The following is an 18,108-nucleotide window of genomic DNA, read 5'->3' as shown; positions in this document are numbered from 1 at the left end:
CTTGAACATATCTAATCCATAATGTTAAACATTACGGTTTCTTATTTGCCACAATGCATTTCATTCAAAGATTTGTGTTTTTTATGGCTTGCATCAGCTTTGGGCATCTTTGCTTTGTGGTTTAATTCAGATGTGAGAAGTAATAAGTCAAGTTTAATTTTTTTCAAAGACTACTTCTAACATCGCACCAAGTAGCTTCAGGCAGCAGTTTGGCTCGCTGCGCTCATCAATGCTCAATGAACCTCCTGTGTGGGATTATACACCATCCAAACTCTTACTCTCAGGAAAAACTCCCCCTCCCTCCTCTTCCTCCCCTTAGTTTATGCCCCTTCCCCTCTTTCCAGCCATCTCGTCAATCACCTTCCTAGTTCTGAGGGTACCACATGTGTGTTTAGGTAAGAAACTGGGGGAGGAGTCTGAGTAATTCAGCTTCATGAATAATACCCTCCTTGTGAGTTTCTGCTGTATATAGTTCCACTTCTATGCTTTTTTTCCCTCCCCTCTTGCCCATCTTTACATTTGGAGCAAACAGAGAAGTACCCACAGAAGTCCGTAACTCCCACACCTAACTTCACCATGAGAGCCAGCGTGAGGATCGTGGCGCTGCTCTTGGCAGCGACTGTTTGCGTGTCAAAAGCTCAAAACAACAGCAGCAACGACATCAAACAGCAGCCGCGCGGCATCTGGGACGAGCCCATCAGATTCAGCACCAAGACCAAGGAGTCGTGCGCCATGGCCGTGTCTGCAGCCGGAAACCACACTCGCCTGCGTGTCTCCTGCAGGAGTCCGGGCCAGGCCGCGGGACGGTCTTACTACTGCGACTTCCAAGGCAAGCCGAGCCTGTGCCGCGCCTACAACGCCAACCCCCGCCACTACTTCACCCAGATGATGTGGGAGTTGAGGAAGCTGAAGAACGCCTGCCAGGGAGCCAAAATCTACCGCCCGCACATGTGCAAGAAATACCCAGACGAAGCCCAGATGACCTTTCTGACCTCTTGGCCCAAGACCTCTGCCCCCAAGGCCTCCAAGGAGCAGCGTAAACCGTCGGTGCAAGCCCAGCCCAAGCCCGTCGCCACGGCTAAACCCGTGAAGCCCCAGCCTCAGCCCGTGAAGCCGCAGCCGGGTAAGGGCTCGCCAGGCAGGAAAGCCACCCCCAAGCCGGGGAAGACCACTACCCGCCCCACAGAGCAGCCCGAGTCCAGCGCCTCCCGCCTCGCCACCGAGTACTGCTGGAAGAGCCTCCACGGCGTCTGCAGCTACCTCATCAGCTGGTTCCAGGTCTGAGAAGGTGCCGCAGAGACTCTCAGGTGGGTAACGGCAACGCTGACAGGAGAAGAAAGAAGAAGGGAAGCTAATAATAACAATAATGTGCTTTTTAGAAAGTAATAAAAATTGAACAAAATTGTTGAGGGCTTTTTTTGTTGTTTCAGGTTGGAATCACAAGGATCAACGCCGTCTACGGCCTCTAAACTCTTTGAAACAAAAATATCCGGAGGCATCTGGAAAGATCCCATCAATCACAGAGACCTGTCTGCCCCACAAGAACTTGATGTGGCGTGCATGTCGTTTCTAAATCTGTAAAAAGGGTGTATGTGTGTGTGTGGGGGGGTGATCATGCATGTGTTTGTATAAGACTCAACAGTTATTCCACGTGTCGTGTAAATGTCTCAAAAGCTTGTATCCCAAAACAGAATAAAATCAGAGTGGTGACCTCTCCCTTTCTGCGTCGTTTCTCCGTTTCTCCCGCTGAACTGAGGTGAGGTGTCACGTTTCAGGATCTTGAACTCAAAAGGGGTCTTTGTGCCCACTCATCACAGGCTGTAGCAACATGTCTGAGGAAGTCTGTTAGCGTGCAGACACAATCAGTCACAGAAGGTGTCTGCGCACAGCCAAACGCCTCTTTGTGTGAGCGGATGAATTGAGTCTAAAGAGCTGCAGAGCAGGAACAGAGGAGGCCTGTGTGGAGCCTGCAGGCGGCCGCGGATCTGTGTGGCTGTTAAAACATACATTAGCACACGTGCAGGAAAATAGGCTTTTTTTTAGATCTGGAGGGAGGTTTCAGACATTGGAGGAGTCTAAATGCAAGCATGTTGGAGCAGATGCAAAACCATATCTTCCTGTTTTAATTCTATTTAAAGAAGAGGAGTTGAACCAAATAAATAAACACACAACTGGTTAAAGTCTTTCTAAATAGTCTAACTTTTTTTTTTTGAGATTTCAGACTAAATGAATGAGACATGGTGCAAATGTCCAGATTAAGAGATGTGAAGTTTAAGATTGGAGCTCTAAATACATCCATATATATATATATATATATATATATATATATATATATATATATATATATATATATATATATTTGTGTGTGTGTGTGTGTTCTATTCTCTTCTGTTAAGTTTGGCTGTAGAGCCTCTGCCGAACACAGGGTGGTGCTGCTGAGCAGAGAGAAAACTGAGGTTTCAGCAGCAAGTGTCTGTAGTTATAAAACCACTTTCTGATCAAATGTCTTCTCCCAGACTTGACATTTAAAACACCTCTCTGCCTATATATAAGAACAGTCAAAATGTCCTCACAAACCAAATAGATCCTCAGTGCTCAGGTTTTACACTAACGGAGATCAAATCTGTCTTCATCAGTAAAAAAAAAAAAAAGCTGTAACAAAGCTTTTCTGAACCTGTTTTAAATCTGACAGGTCGGATTATGAGTACTTTGTTTTTCACATTTCAACAAAAACAGTCATTCTTTGTGCTGTGAGAACAAAGTGATGCTTGGAAATGGACAAAAAATGTCTGTAAAACTGTAAGAATTGTTGTAATTATCAGCCTGAAGCTGCTGGAGTCGACACCAGACAGCTCAGAATTATCCCAGGAGGAAAGATGGCAGCTGGTAAGTTACCAGGAGTCGTCTTCAGTCAGGTTTGGTGCTAAAGTCGTAAAAAAGGCAGCTAGATTTCACCGTCTCATCTTTGAAACGAGTGAGCCATCTTGTTTAGGTAAGTAAACCACAAATATCTGAAGCTGGCATTTGTTCCTTCTTCCTGTGTCTCATGAGACCATGAAACCCAAGAGAGCTCTGATGTTAATTTCCATACAGACCCTGAGATGTTGGGAAAGATTTGGCAAATTTTAAAAAGGATTTTCAGCACAGAAATGTAAAACTACAAGCTCCCGCTGGTTCTGTGTGCTATTCGTGCCTTGTGGTCGAGTCCAACAAATAAAAATTAGTTTTAGCTTTTTTGTTGTTGTTTTTTTTTTCTTCTTAAGATGAGTTCTGTTTCTTGTGTTTATGGCTTTTTCATTCATTGCATCGAATCAGGACAAGAAAAGCAGTGACGAGAGAGACTTTTATGGATGAAATAACCATAAAACATTTCTAAAGTTCAAGGAGAAGCAGATTCACTTTCAGGATCGAATCGATCCACAGATCTTTGATCACCTCTCAGAAAAAAATAAATAAATAAATTATATTTTCTGCTTCCCCTTCCAGTGTGTTTCTGATTCATTTCTGCTGGAACTAAAGAAGCTCACATTTTTATGCTCATGTGGTTCGGTTTTAATCTGCAAGGAGACATTTTGCTCAGTCAAGCTGAACTTTTACTGTAAACTTTGTTGTTTTGTTTTTGTTTTTTCCCCTCCAGTGTTGCAACAGGACTCAAGGCTGAAGGCTGATTCCTGGATCTCCTGATGGCTGAGAGCTGGAGCTGAGTGATGGGAATCTTGCGCCTGAGGCTGAGCCGGAATGTTGTTTTCATGTTGGAAGCATCTGAGCGGAAAGTGTCTTCAGACGCGCAGATTTGTGCCTGCATGGTTTGAGCTCAGGTCGGCTGGTCCTGAGACCCTCGGATCCTCAGCGGATGTGTGTGTGAGAGAGGGTGTGTGAGTGGGGGGGACGTGTGAGAGTGTGCGTGATGAATGGTGGGCGTGCTGCTGTATGAAAAGCACGCGCCGGAGCAGAGAGACGCCACACCGCAGATTTACGCACCGAGACGCTCCTCGTTCCGTGAATTGGACTCAGTCTGTGGGACTTTTTTATCTTTTAGGTCTAAAACTTTATTTATCAACAGTCGAATGAAGCACTGAAAAGATGTTCCTGTAGTTTCTGAAATATCACACCTTTTGAGGGGATAATAGTTTATTATAATTCCTTTTGCTCATCTTTTTGCCAGCAGGTGAGACATGTTCCTGCTCAGGACCTTGGCTCTCTGCTTGCTGGTGGCTCCCCTCCAGCAGCAGCGGCTCTCAGCAGCCGGCAGGGCCCCGGGGCCCGCTGGGGGCCCGGTGTCCGGCCGGGGGAGGTTCTCCACCAGTGACCGCATGCAGTGCACGTGGACCGCCAGAGACGCGGGGGACTCTGTGAACCTGCGGGTCAGGTGCCAGAACCCGGAGGCCCGGGTCGCGGGCGGGATTACCGACATGAGCTGCGAGTACCGCGGCAGACCCCGGAGCTGCCCGGCCTTCGGCTCCGACCCGCGGGGCTTCTGGAAGCAGGTGGGCCGCGCGCTCAGGAAGCTCCGCGCGAGACTGTGCAGGGACGAGCGCGCGCCCGTCCGGGCCGGCATGTGCAGGCGCGCGCCCGGAGACGTGAACTTCTTGCTGGACGTGGACAGCTTGGAGTTCTCCGCTCAGTCCGGGGAGCCGCAGACCCCCAGCCCGGCCCCGGCCCCGGCTGCCCTCCCCACGTCCTGCACGGGGCCCGCGGACCAGCGGAGGACTGCTGAGGAGCACTGCAGCGGCGCGTGGGCCTCCGTGTGCTCCTTCTTCATGTCCATGCTGCAGACTGACGCCTGTTAGCTCAGGTGGTTTGATTATTATTATTAATTATTACTATTATTTTATTATTTTTCAACCTCAGGTGTCTTATTTATCAGGAGCTGCTGATATTATTTAAATTTACCTCCAAATGTAGTCATTTAAGGCCAGTTTATAAATTTATTCTCAAGTGAACCACTATTTTCCAGTTATTTTACCCAAATGAACCATTTGCTGTTTTAGATGAATGTTTAATATTTTCAGATCAAAGTAGCACAAATCTTTTGATAACACTGTAAAGTACTCATCCAGCTGCTTCAGGCTATTTAAAGTGGTATTTCTTTAATATATTCACCTTTAGATAGTCCATATTTTTAGATTTTACAGGCAGTAAATGGAGTAAATAGCTCCTTTTTACAAACCTGATTCTCCAGTTTGTGCAAGTTTTATTTTTTTTTCATGTGTCCCTGTAAATCCCCTGCACTGTAAGTAATATATGTCTTAGTTGTTAGGAAGTATTTTAAAAAAATAACAGTACTGCTGTGTTTCCTGAATGCTTGATAATTGTGTAGTGAGGTTTTCTTTTACTTTTGGATGTAAGTCAACCACTAAAATAAAACTGACATTTATGCACTGCAAAGAAACGTTCTCTTCTCAGGCTCTGCTGTTTGCTGCAAAATAGAAATATTGTGCATTTTTATCAGGGTTTTTTTTGTCCCTCCTGGTACTAGTTTGTGAACGCCTGCTTGGATGCTTTGACTCTGACATGCTGAAACACACAGATTTTCACCTTTAAATGAGCCCAAACTCAGTTAATGGCTCAGTTATTTCTGTGAAGTCTAAAAAGGCTCCTGTTGAGACAGAACTTCTCAAAAGGTCACAAACCTCACAAAATATTTTAGAGCGAAAAGGAGCCCGAAGAGGACTCATCGCTGCCAATAATCATCAGCTCATCCGAGTCATGTCATGTCTGATCTTGTTTTCTTCCCTCGCACGTTTAACAGACTGCACAAACACACGTGAAAGCACCAGCCTTAAAGTTAATCTCTTTATGGTCTGATTTGGTTTCCTCTCAGAAAAAAAACCCGATGCTGAGTCCTGTTCTCGTCCTCGGGGTGTTTTATTGTGTCTCTCGGAGACAGCAGAACAAACAAATACGTTCCTGGAGACCCCTTTAGGTCTGCTTTTGAATAAGAACAGTGTTTTCTTTTTTTTGTGCATTTAAGACTTTGATGTTGAAGCAGGAAGCTTTTCTGAAAATGAACACAAAAGGGGAAAATATGAAGTTAAATCTTATTGATGTGGAACAAATTGGGGTCGGCTAACAGAGAGCTGCTTATATCCGAGCCCAGGATAAAAATGGATACAGTTTGTGAATTGATAAGTAAAATAAACCCCATAATGTCCCAGTTCTGTGGAAAGGTTACGAGCAGTAAGTATCTTACCTGTTGTAGATGACTCTTTGAACAGACTCAGTTTGGAGAAACAGGTTTAATTCTGACTGGACTGCTGAGCTAACGGCTAGTTTGCATGGGGTCAGGACCAAAGTGTGTAAAAGAGCTAACAAAGATACAATAAATGTTTCAAGTGTGGCCGTTTCTGTATTTTAAATAAGTCAAAATGACTCTGAGGCAAAAAAAACAAGAATGCTCCACACCCCTGCATTATCTTATTTCCAATCTGAGGCCGTTCAATTAGCCATCTACAACAGGTAAGATAGTGATTGTTCCACAGAACCCAACTTCAGAAGATCTGAACTATTGCTTTGATCTATTTTAGTTTATATTTTGAGGGTTTTTTTGTTTTGAAGTGACAAAAAGATGAGCTAAAAGCTTAATCTTTTCATGGCTGGATAACTGAACATCGTAAAAGGCCATTTTTGGCTTCTGTCCAAACCACGTGAGCCATCTTTCTTTGGTTACATGTTCAGACAATAAAGGGCCCGATTATTCGCCACAAAGAGGTCCAAACTATTCATCACTCAGAGTAAAACGAAATTCCCATCGGAGGCCGGCTGAATGTGAGCTGCTGTCTGCACGTCACGCAGCCCCAGCCTCTGTGATGAAAGAGAAGACGAGCTGCTCCAAACAATGACAGAACCAAAACTCCCTGTTCCACTGGAGAACTCGGGATCTGACCTACAAAGCTGCCCACACACACACACACACACACACACACACAAACGCCTGAGATGGGAGGAGTCCGACTCATTGTTTTCCCCGTGGCTCGAGGTGGTCTGACCCCACACACCCTGCTGTTTGCGGCGTGTTATTGGCTGCCTGTTTCCGTGGCAACGATCAGCGGCAGATGCTTTGGCGTAAAATAACAAGAGGACAAGAAGAGTACATGTTACACTCACAAAACAATCCTGAATACATGTGTTTATTAGGTATCCATGATTGTTGTGGGGTGAAAGGTCAGGTTCACTGATAGTGACACTTTTTTTGGTGGAAATCGACAAACAGCTCAATTCAAGAAACACGTCAGAACATGCAAGTGCAGCTATCAGCTTCGATGTGAAGAACCTACCTGTTGACGACTACCAGCCTGTCCAAACTGTTTTAGGATGAGTGTAGCAGACCGAGCATTTGTTTGGTGGAAGTGGTCTTAATACAAAAGTAGATCCAGTGTGGAGCCACAGTCCGATCAGTCCGTGGCGTTCCACCACTGACAACGAGCTGGGAACTGTCCTATGGGTGGACGGACGGGCACAATCCAGGACGTCAAGCAGGAGCATGGACAAGATTTTTACATCTTTGACCCCGTAATCTTGAAATCAATAGGGATCAGCCTTGACTCATGAGGTGTCCAACTGTGCAGTTTGTCAGCTCTGTGTTAAAGGGTTATCAATTTAAGGCTCGGATTAAAAAAAATGTCTATACACAGACGGATGGCACCATACCATAATACTAAAATAAGTCTTTGGAGAGGCGTATAAAAAGCAATGCTAACACAGCTATTAAAAATCTAAATAGGTAATTTTTTAACTTCACCTTTTATTTCCTTTAATCAGATCTCAAATTTTTCTTATCCTATGTTTTCTTCATCCCCAGCTATTTGTTGTTTTTTTTTAGCATTTCCCATTTGATTGATGACATCAGTTGTTAAACAGGAAATTAATCGGCTTTAAGCACTCGGTCGTTCCTACTAAGTGTTTATGTTTACAGGCTGAGTTGAACAACCTTTACTATAAACCGTTTGCAGGCAGATACTGGAGTCAGAGGTTTAGAGAAAACAAGGAGCAACAAGAGCGAAGGAAAAGAATAAAGATTACAAATTAAAGGGTGAGCATTCCTTGAAGGAATGCATGTCACCCACTGCTTTTGGAGAAACCTTTAAAATAACGCCGGGCCCGATCTCATCCGACTGTCACACTCAAAACGTGTGCTGTGAAAGACTCGCAGCTTCTGTCACATCACAATTTAGCTCAGTGTCTATAAATCTGATTGAGCTGGAGCCATTTTTGTTCTGGCTAATGTTGATTAACTGTGGTGGCCATCCGTTCATGATATATTGTGGTCACAAACACACAGAGACAAAAACAAAGTGTGTCAAGTGAAGTAAGACAGTATGAACTAAACCCAAGTAGAAAATACAAAGCTGCCTCTGAAAAGGAGTACATGATGAAAACCAGTATTAAGTGACTTCCTGTAGAATAATAAACGTTGCAGCTCTTGTTTCCATCTCTGCCGCCCTCTTGTGGCCGTAAAGCATCAGTGCATGGCTTCAGGAAATGAAACAGGGAAACAAACTCAGAAATGACCTTCATTAACTGAAACATTTAATATTTCATTTGCTGGTTCTGCCATACAAAGTGCAAACAAAACAAACGAGGTTTGATATAAAATCAAGTAGGACGAGGTTATTAGTGGACCGAAAGCTGCGTTTAAAAGTTAGCTACCTTTTAAAAGTCATAGTTTATTTAAGTCATGGTCATAGTTTAAAAAGACCTGACGGGTTTTCTCTCGAATAATAAAAAAAACTTGATATAAAAGGAGGCACTTCAGATGTGTTCCTGATATTGACTGTTGTCATGGTTACGCGTCATCGCCACCGCAGAGCAACAGTAGAGCCTTTCTGTAGTCTCCATTGGTATCTCCCTAAAACGAAACAAAACATAGGACTGTTTGTAGAAAATAAATACAACAGTAAAACAGACACATGTTAAGACTTTGAAAGTGTGTTTTTGTGCAGCGGGGCTTTAATGATGCGTACCTTGATCATGGAATGCAGAGAGCAGGCAAACAACTTCCTGAACTCAGATCTGATGTCCAACATGTCCACCTCACTGCGAGTCACCATCACCCTGATCAGGGTGTCGTCGTCGGTTCCTGCGCCCTGAGACACAGACAGAAACACGCTGAAAATTTCAGCTCAGGCAGCAGTTTTGATGGAAAAAACAAAACAGGACAGTTTGCTTTTCTTACCTTCATGGAGTAGTACAGGGTCTCAGCAAAATAGGCTGGAACGCTCCGGGCACACTTCACTTCACAAAACAAACAAAAAAAAAAACAAACAACCAGAGTGATTAAAGAACAGAAATCTGAGTTCAACTAAAACAAAAGTGAAAAAAGATCAAGGTTTCTGCAGTTCTCGTACCAACTGCTAGGAGCAGGTCTCTCAGGCCTCCAGATGTTTCCCTCTTGATGCTCTCCTCCATCTCGTATCCAGACAGCTTCATGTAAGCATCGAACACTAAAAACACAGGCTCAGAGTCAGGGGGACAATACCTGAACTCAGCAGTTATTCAGAAAAGCTCTGCTGGTTAACCTCACAGCACTTTGTACGATTTTGTGCTTAATAACTTGTCATGAAAACATTAAAAACCAAAGATCCTGGAAGATCTGTGACCTGCAGAGTAAGAACTCTTTGTGAATCAAAGCTAAGCTCCAGTAAACTTGTTTGTTTATCTGAGGGTGAGACAGACTCGGCTCAAACTAAATCACGTTCAGAGTCAGTTCTCCGTGTGTCAGACGGGAACCTTTTCTCAGATGTTCGGCGCTCCGGTTGCCCAGGATGGTGACGAATGACTGCTCGTCAGTTCCATACTTCTGCTCTCCTGCTTTAAAGAGGGTCTGCGAAAACAAAAACACAACATTGGCTGACTTGGACCGTCAGTAGACGCATACGCCGTACGATACTTTATAAATCCAACACGTGGAAGTTCAGTTAAAAAGGACGGAATAAATGAATAAAACTGATGGGAGGAAGCAAGAAATTAGATTTTTTTCAGGTTTTCCTGAGGGAGACTGAAGCACTGAAAAGATTTGTATAATCCAAAGTCCCTTCAGCAAAACGAGGAGCCATGCTGTTCCTTCAGAAATCTTAGGACTCACCTGAGCATCACTCTCAATGTTTCCCTGCTGGATTCCTGCCTGCCTGTTTCCCTGGAAAGAGACAAATCCTTTCTGTTAAATGAAACTAGCTTGCCTTGAAGGAATGCACGTCAAACGTTTAGACAAATATCTCCCATAACCTACTGACAGTCAGCATATGACGCTGAACTCCTCATCCCCTCTGATCAGCCCCATCAGTGGATGAATGTGATCTAAAGCATTGATTAGACTCTATAGATGATTTATTCAATTTAACTTTGTAGAGCTGTAGCAGAGTGCTGTATGAAAGTGTGAGGATGGGTAAATGAGGACACAGATTGTGTTGTGAAGCCTTTTGAGTGGCTTGATTGGCTAGAAAGTTGCGATATAAGTACAGTCCATTTATCACAGGGGATGGGAATCAGTCTCGGCTACTACTACACCAAATTTTAACTTAAAATCTGTAAAATCAGCGAGAGGCAACAAGGAAAGAGTAGAGACTCAGACGTACCTGAAGCAGAATAACCAGAAGCCTCTTGAAGTGGCCGGAAGTGTCGCCACACACATCCTCCTCCAGGTCTTTGTCATACTCTGGAGGTAAACGGACACAGACGCACCACAGCGTTACAAACTCATACTGACCTCTGAAAGCAGATATCTGCATGTTACAGTGAGATCTAAATGCTGGACTGTTTCCCTGTGAAGTGCCATGCTCCTCTGAACCAGTGTCAGCCAGTCAGGACTGAGGGGAACGGCTGTACAAACTGTTTGCACGTACGTGAAACACACAAGTGAATGAGTTCCAGCTCTTTGTGCACTTTTCCTTCACCCTTTTCAGTTACAAAGGTCAACACAAAGAGACGGATCAGACCCGTGTCCAAATTGACCCGAGTTAACCCAAACAGGATTTCTTCAAAAGGCTGGAATAAAAGTCCTCATCACAATACTGAGGACAATTTAATGGCCTCAGATAATGAACAGTGTGTGTGTGTGTGTTGTTGCGTTACCCTGTTTGTAAGCAGCAACGATCTCCTTCACCTGCTGAGGTGTTCTTGAGGCGAGAATCTGCACCAGCACCTTCTCATCCGTTCCTGCCCCCTGCAGGTCAAGGAGAGAAATCCCATAAAAGTCACATTTTTGGTCTGAAGTTCTTCTCGCGACGTCTAATCTAACGGGAGAGGATATCGCTCCTGATGGCCTAACTGCCTCGATCGGGGTGTGGCCTCCTTCACTTACGCTCTCTCTCCTGCTAAAAAAGGTCTTAGCAGCATTCACAACTCTGCTGACCAGGAGGATAATACAGCTAGAGTGGAAATCTGCAGCTCCACCTACTTATTCAAGCTGGATTAGAGAGGCTCTTTATTTTCTTAAACTGTGAAAAAAAAATTGAAAAAATCTGTCTGACTTTGGTAATGCTATCATTTAAAATAACCTGGAATCCCTCTCTGTTTTAAGTAAAAGACACAGTTTGTCAGATCATTCTGAAACAAGATCTTTTATTTATTTCCTTTTTGTTTTAATATATAGTTTTTTTCTTGTCCATCTTTCATTAGTCTGGTCAGGGTAGGTGTCGACGTTGTGAGGTGTTTGTTTGTTGTTTTAAAATGTAAAAATTTAATAAAGAGTGTTAAAAAGAAAAAGTCACAGGTTTTCTAAACCGATTCCTGAAACTGAAGCCCTCAGCGTCAGCTCCCTGTCGCGGTATGTGACCGTTTCTGTCAGATAACTGTGGTCGGTTCTTACCTTGATGGCGTTGCGAAGCGACATCACATCATAGGCCAGCGGAGGAGTCATGAGAGCCACGATCACCGTCTCAAATTTCCCTCCCAGCTCTCCCTTCAGGTCATCTATCAGATCCTGACATCAAGACACAGTATTTCATATCCCTCATTCAAAGAGCGATCCACAACAGGTAAGATATTAGCCGTTCCCAACCTTTCCACATAACCCAGTGTTTAAAAGATCTGAGCGATCACTTTATAATTTTCCACTAATGATTAGATTGAAGGAAGTTTAAACTGAGTGTGTGTGTGTGTGCACTGATTTTAAAAGACCCAGCATGCATCAAGTGGAGACCTTTTTACTTTTACTGACAGCTGTAAAACAGGAACATGCTAAACTTCAGTTTAAAACTTCTGTGTTCGGCTCATTTTAATGTCACACTGGAAGCACACGGTCTTCTGGTCAGATTGGAGAGCACTGTCTGACCCCTCATGCTTTTGGAGTCCTGTTTTGTAAGTTTTGTTATTTAGTTTAGTTGCTGCCTCATCAGCCCTTTGTTTTCCTTTTGTAAATATATTTGTTTACTTTTAGTTCCACCTTGTCTGTCCGCACTTCCTCTGCTTTTTATAGTCACTACACACTGTTTTTAACAGTTTATAGTCTGATAGATAAGCAGCAAGTTGATGCAGATGATTCCAAATATGAAAATCTATCCCACCCAGTTAGAACTGTTTATGTCTGAAAAAGTGATCAATGTTTCCATTTACTTGTTATTCACCTATTCACTCAGAAAATATATATATATTTTTTTTTATTAGAAGGGCAACTCGACTCCAACACTTCATTAATCTCCTCCTACGTTAGCAAATATGTTGTCTTGGGTCATATCGTACAGCTTATTAAAACGTGATGTGTTCAAATCTTCTGCTGGAAAATATAGATTTCAAATCACTTTGTTGTCATTTCTACCCACCACCACTAGATGGCAGACACACATTTCTTTGATTCTATCCCAGCATGTACGCCTGTTTCCGTATAAAAACTAGTCTCCAGCAGTCGCAGCCCAGTGAGATACCACCTGAAGTGAGGGATTTTGTTGAATGCAGTTTGCTGTTTATGCCACTAGATGTCCTACAAGCTAAGCCTTTAATATCACAACCTTAGAAAGTGTCATCAATTGTACAGATTAAGGTCTCTTTTTCTAATATTATTTATATTTTAGGGCCTTGAATTTAGGACAAATCTTCAAACCACTCAGTTTTTATTTCTCTTGTTTTAAGCACCCTAATAGATTAAAGATCATACAGACTTTGAGCACACGGAGTTCATCTGTTGCAGTCTGACCTTTCCAAACAGGGTCTTGTAGGTGTTCTTGATCTCCTGCCTCTGGGCGTTGCTGCGAGCAGTCAGCAGCTGCAGGATAGCATCCTCGTCGGTCCCTGAAGGCCACAGACACCACAGTTACTCAGCCAAATAGCATTAGTGTTTCTCACATGCCTCTCAGATTACATAACAAGCGACACGCTGCTTAGGCTGTTTAACCCACATAAACACAGCTTCTAGTCAAAGTCAGCAGGTCTGTCTGGGCACACCTCATGCTTCACCTCTCCGCTCACGTGTTTGTGACTCCCTGCTGTCCGTGTGGGTGGGCAGCAGTAATTACTGCCCTGCACTGCTGTGCAGAGAGGAACTCCTGGAAACAAACACGAGCCTCTTACCCAGCCCTTTCATGGCCTTGTGCAGCACCTCTGCATCAGCACTGGCGTTGAAGTTTGCGCTGGCTTTAACGGTTCCTCTGCCGGCCTGCAACAACAACAGCAAAAATTTTACTACACTTCCTCATTCCCCGGCGCCTCACATCACCTGAGAAGTCTCATTCAAATCCTGCTGTGCCTTATTTGCAAGGAAAATCAATTGTTCTTTCCTATTAAATATGAAACGATGCACAGATAATAAGAACTACATAGATGCACATCGGTTTTGGGTACTTATAAGCTGCAAGAAATGAGACAACAGCAAGTTTTTGCAGCTTTAACTGCACTCCAGTGTTGCATATGCAAGTTTTCTTTACAATAAATAATAAAATTGTTATTTTTTCCCCAGTTAGATCATGAAGTAGATGCACAAACAAAAATTTTAGTTCCTTAACATGCTAATAGCAGAAGATGTTTTAACTTTAATGACATAGCAGTCATAAATGAACTTTTAATGACACGGACTTGTTGACTTAAAGCCTTATGTTGAGTTCCTCTGAATTAGTTTATATCTCAGATTTGTTCAGCCATTCAAAAGCGGCAAAGGAACCGAAAGATAATATGATTTATTACCAGTTTGTTTATCGGCTCGTGGCACAAAAACATTCGACTAAAGACGAGGACGTGGCAACGCTCAAAGGGCAGCTCGTCCCAATCCCCATCAGGCTCATTTGCTCTAAAACAGCTCGGCAGCAGAGAACAGAGACAGACGTTCTCGAAGAAAAACCCACAGGAATGTTTCTGGAATTCAGACCCTAAGTTCTGGCGAGAGAAACAAAAACTGACGTTGTAGGTGTGTGTGTGTGTGAAAGGGGGGGGAGGCAAAAAAATGTTTGAGTTAACAAGGAGGATTTTGTTTCTGCAGGAAGGAACGCCAAAAACTGTCAGCGAGCTTCGCCTTTCAGTGAACGCACTCAGCAGCGCACGCCAGATCCAATCAGCTGGCAGAGGAATTTATTTAACAACAATGCAGATGGTTTCCCCTGGAATGTCTGACACAGGGTTTAAAATCTTTAACAGGAGATGAGTCCTGTGAGCCAGTTCGGATGCTGCATATGAAAACACAGCCAGATACTGCTGCTGCACACAGCATCATTCTCCCTCTTACGGTAAATGGACTGTATTTATAAAGCACCTTTCTGATCAACCAGGCCACTCAAAGCGCTTTACAACACAATCTACCCTCATTTACCCAGCCTCACATTCATACAGCACTCTGCTACATCTCTACAAACCTGAATAAATCATCTTTAGACTCTAATCAGTGCTTTAGATCACATTCATCCACTGATGGGTTCAGTGTCTCTGACTGCATACTGCTAGGAACCGAACCTCTGACTCTCTCGTTGAAGGACTGCTCTAACCACTGAGCAACAGCTGCCCAATGGACGGTGGTTGCCGTGGAGAGGGAACACAGTAGCCTTGGTTATATGATGAGGAAGTGCCTTGAACAACTACCATAAAACCGGTTTTATTGCTAATTAGTAGAGTTTGTTTTTTATTTTAAATAAAGGAAATGAGTGTGCTCTTTTGTTTGACGTAAAATAAACACAATTTATAATGAGAACTTAAAAACGTCATCATAAGGACAAATAACTAAACAGGTGTACAGACAGTAATGGATATTAAATGTTTTGAACAAACAAGAGAAATTAAGTAAATGAATTAAGTTACGGAAGCTCACTTCGGCACATTTAAACGCTGCCTGTCGTCAAAGCCACACTGTTTCTAAAGAAATTGAATTTAGGAAATGATCGACCTTTGCACAGCCATTAGTCTCACATTGTGCAATCACTTTAGTGGATTCTTTGTCAGTGTTTCTGCTAGAGGTGCCCCGCTTCGTCTAGTCCAGTCAGGATTAAACACTGAGGTGGCTCAGACCCATCTACAACAGGTAAGATATTAACTGGTCATAACTATTTAACAGAACCCCACTTTAAAAGATCTGAGACATTCATGGAGCTAAAGAAAGGCTCTGTAATCCACTCAAACACGTGAAAAACAGAAGCTGCTGCAGGAATAATCTAACTTTATTATGAGGAAGCTTCAATATTAGACGCAGGAATTGCTGTTTGTGTTTTTTAGCAAAGACAAAGATCCTGAGAACAGATTCAACATGCAAACTCCCAGACTAGAATGCCGTGAAATCTATCCTCCCGAATGATTATTATGAATAATCGTGCTTATTCATTTGTCCCGTGATGTCCCAGCTCCACCCTGACGATGAGAAACAGACCCCTGATTCCTCTTTAAGAGAGTGAGGGAGGCTTTCCTGACGTGGAAATGAGGCCCATCCTGGGTGGGAAAGGAGCCCACATGAGTCATACACCAAACTTCCCCAAACTAAACCTCTGCCTCTGCTGCCGCTGTATGGGCATGCGCAGACACACCCTTACACACACACACACACACACACACACAGTCTGATGAAACCTTCACAATTCAAACTTTAACAAGATATTAATCTCAATCCAAAACAAATCTGTGTTAAATCCACTGGAATGCAACAACTTCCTAAATGAACTAAAGTTTCTCCAGTCCTAAAATATGCAAACATATTTATTTTATTGTATGTTTAAAGAATTTTATTGTTGATTTAAGCTGCCTAGACATTTAATAATGTGTATAAATGAGTGGATTACTTTAACTAGACAGAGAAAGAAAATAAATGAGAAGTATTATATAATAAGGAGTGTGGTGGGCGTTGCCTTTGGGTTTAAACTCTTAGACATTAGCATAAATAACGGGATTTGAATTAGGACGTCTTCAAAGGCTTTTCAGTCAAAACCCATCCGCTTTTTGCCGTGTTTCTTTGAAACTACTTAAAGCTGCAACATAAAAACAACTCACCATTTTTATTTCCAGTCTTGGGTGGGTTTTTTTTTCCTAACAGGAAGAAGATCTGTTGGAAACACAGAGAAGTTATTCGACAACGAGGAAAAACTCTCGCTCGATATTCGCCTAAAACATCAAAAATTCGTCTCTGGTCGACTTCGACCGAGTGTCAAAGTCAAGCCCCACAGGTGGTGTCCCCTTCCCTGCCCCCTCCACCCTCCACCCGCCCGGCCTCCGGAGGGGACACCGGGACGTCTCCGCCGCTCTCACCTGCCCGTGAGCGGCCAAGAACCGGAGTCCAGGACCGGGACTTACCGCCGAGCTGCAGCCGTCGGACGAAGTTCGGTGAGCGGTCAGAGAGAAGGAGAGAGACCCGGTGCTGCGGCGAGAGAAGCGAAGAGGAGAAGAAGAAGGGCGGTGGAAAAAAAAAAGAAAAACCCACTATGATAAACTTACTGTGCGCGTGAGCGTGGGCGCGTGGCCGTGCCCCACCCTGGTACGTCTGACGCGGCAGCTCCTCCTGAAGCATTATGGGAAATGTAGTTTTATATTAGAGTGGTAAACAAACAGGTAACATATGGCAAGTTTAACTATTTTGACTATTATATTTAGGCGACAAAGACAGCACGAACTGTCTAAAGAACTATTAAAGTATTTTAACAGATGATTACAAGTTTGTTTGTCTGCTAGCAAATTATGTTATGAACCAGTGTGCAGACTTTAATTAGGCTCTCAGAAAGTAATCATTAGATGGACATGTGTTAAAAAACAATGTTAAATTTGGGAGCCAACTTCATTCAAGATGGCCGCCACAGCTAACTGACCATAGCAGACACAAAGATGGCTGTAACTCAGTCAACAGTACAGATACTGGACTACAATTTGGTTTGGTTGTGCCTCACATACACCAAAACCTTTGTAGTCAACTTGATTCAAGATGGCCACCACAGCTAATTGGCCTCAGCAAATACAAAGATAGCTATGACTAAGTCAATGGTAGTTGGTGTAGTAGTAGTTGAAAAACACCTACTTTTCTATTCACACGTCCAGCAGATGGAGCAACATTAACATTCATTTAGCCTGGAGTCATTTCTTTCTCACCACCTGACAAGTATTAAATGTAACATTTTGTTTTCTTTTGCCTCTGCTTCGTCCAGAGGGAGATTTCTGGCTCTTAAAAGGCTCCACTGTGCTCAGCAGGCATCTATTTCAACATCTATTTCATACCTGAAATCATAGTTTGATAAATGAAGGAAAGTAGATAGGCCTTGTGTGCCAGGGCATAACTTCCCTGTTGCAAAATTTATGAAACGGAAACCACAAGCATTGTGGTTGCCATTAGGCTATAGCTGTCTGTTGTTTGATGGTGGATGTAAAAACCCAACCTGAAAGGTACTTGAAGACTTCAAAGAGCAGAGGCAACGCACATCTGATCCATCCTCTACCTTTAAATATTAATAAGTGCTCATGTAAATGTCAGTAAATGGGAACAGACATCAGAAAACACACACAAGTTAAAAAACATAGACAAAGATCATCAGACATTGCTACAATGTAAAGGAGGGACAAAATTTAAAGCAATATAATAGTGTGCTAAAAACACAATGTCTTGTAATAATGATGTTTTTTTAATAAAATACATATTTTTCAGATTTTAGTTGTGCCAAAAAAAGAGTAGACTTCAGGGGAATGTGTTGCATCTGATGCACTTGCCTATAATTGACACTAGGTGGA

The 18,108-nt window shown here is 43.2% G+C and overlaps 3 protein-coding genes across 3 annotated transcripts; 2 read left to right on the top strand and 1 right to left on the bottom strand.

Moving 5' to 3' along the window:
* The first annotated feature begins 454 nt into the window (after window positions 1-454).
* On the top strand, window positions 455-1,710 carry fgfbp2b (fibroblast growth factor binding protein 2b). The gene is made up of 2 exons (XM_017439372.3): window positions 455-1,307; window positions 1,431-1,710. The coding sequence occupies exon 1, from the start codon at window positions 577-579 to the stop codon at window positions 1,282-1,284; it is 708 nt and encodes a 235-aa protein (XP_017294861.1). The 5' UTR covers window positions 455-576; the 3' UTR covers window positions 1,285-1,307; window positions 1,431-1,710.
* A 1,939-nt stretch (window positions 1,711-3,649) lies between these two features.
* fgfbp1b (fibroblast growth factor binding protein 1b) lies at window positions 3,650-5,386 on the top strand. Its single transcript, XM_017440685.3, has 2 exons — window positions 3,650-4,039; window positions 4,169-5,386. Exon 2 carries the CDS (start codon window positions 4,176-4,178, stop codon window positions 4,788-4,790), a length of 615 nt encoding a protein of 204 aa, XP_017296174.1. The 5' UTR covers window positions 3,650-4,039; window positions 4,169-4,175; the 3' UTR covers window positions 4,791-5,386.
* A 3,121-nt stretch (window positions 5,387-8,507) lies between these two features.
* anxa5b (annexin A5b) lies at window positions 8,508-16,847 on the bottom strand. Its single transcript, XM_017407673.3, has 13 exons — window positions 16,690-16,847; window positions 16,390-16,441; window positions 13,504-13,588; window positions 13,130-13,224; window positions 11,807-11,920; window positions 11,071-11,161; window positions 10,575-10,654; window positions 10,085-10,135; window positions 9,730-9,823; window positions 9,348-9,443; window positions 9,176-9,234; window positions 8,964-9,086; window positions 8,508-8,848 (listed from the first exon to the last, which is right to left on the bottom strand). The coding sequence occupies exons 2-13, from the start codon at window positions 16,390-16,392 to the stop codon at window positions 8,786-8,788; spliced, it is 954 nt and encodes a 317-aa protein (XP_017263162.1). The 5' UTR covers window positions 16,393-16,441; window positions 16,690-16,847; the 3' UTR covers window positions 8,508-8,785.
* Between the last annotated feature and the right edge of the window lie 1,261 nt (window positions 16,848-18,108).

This window comes from Kryptolebias marmoratus, linkage group LG3, assembly GCF_001649575.2.
Source record: "Kryptolebias marmoratus isolate JLee-2015 linkage group LG3, ASM164957v2, whole genome shotgun sequence".
Classification (NCBI taxonomy): Eukaryota; Metazoa; Chordata; class Actinopteri; order Cyprinodontiformes; family Rivulidae; genus Kryptolebias; species Kryptolebias marmoratus.
Note: the sequence above shows the minus strand (reverse complement) of the source record. Positions and strands in the feature narration are given on the sequence as shown.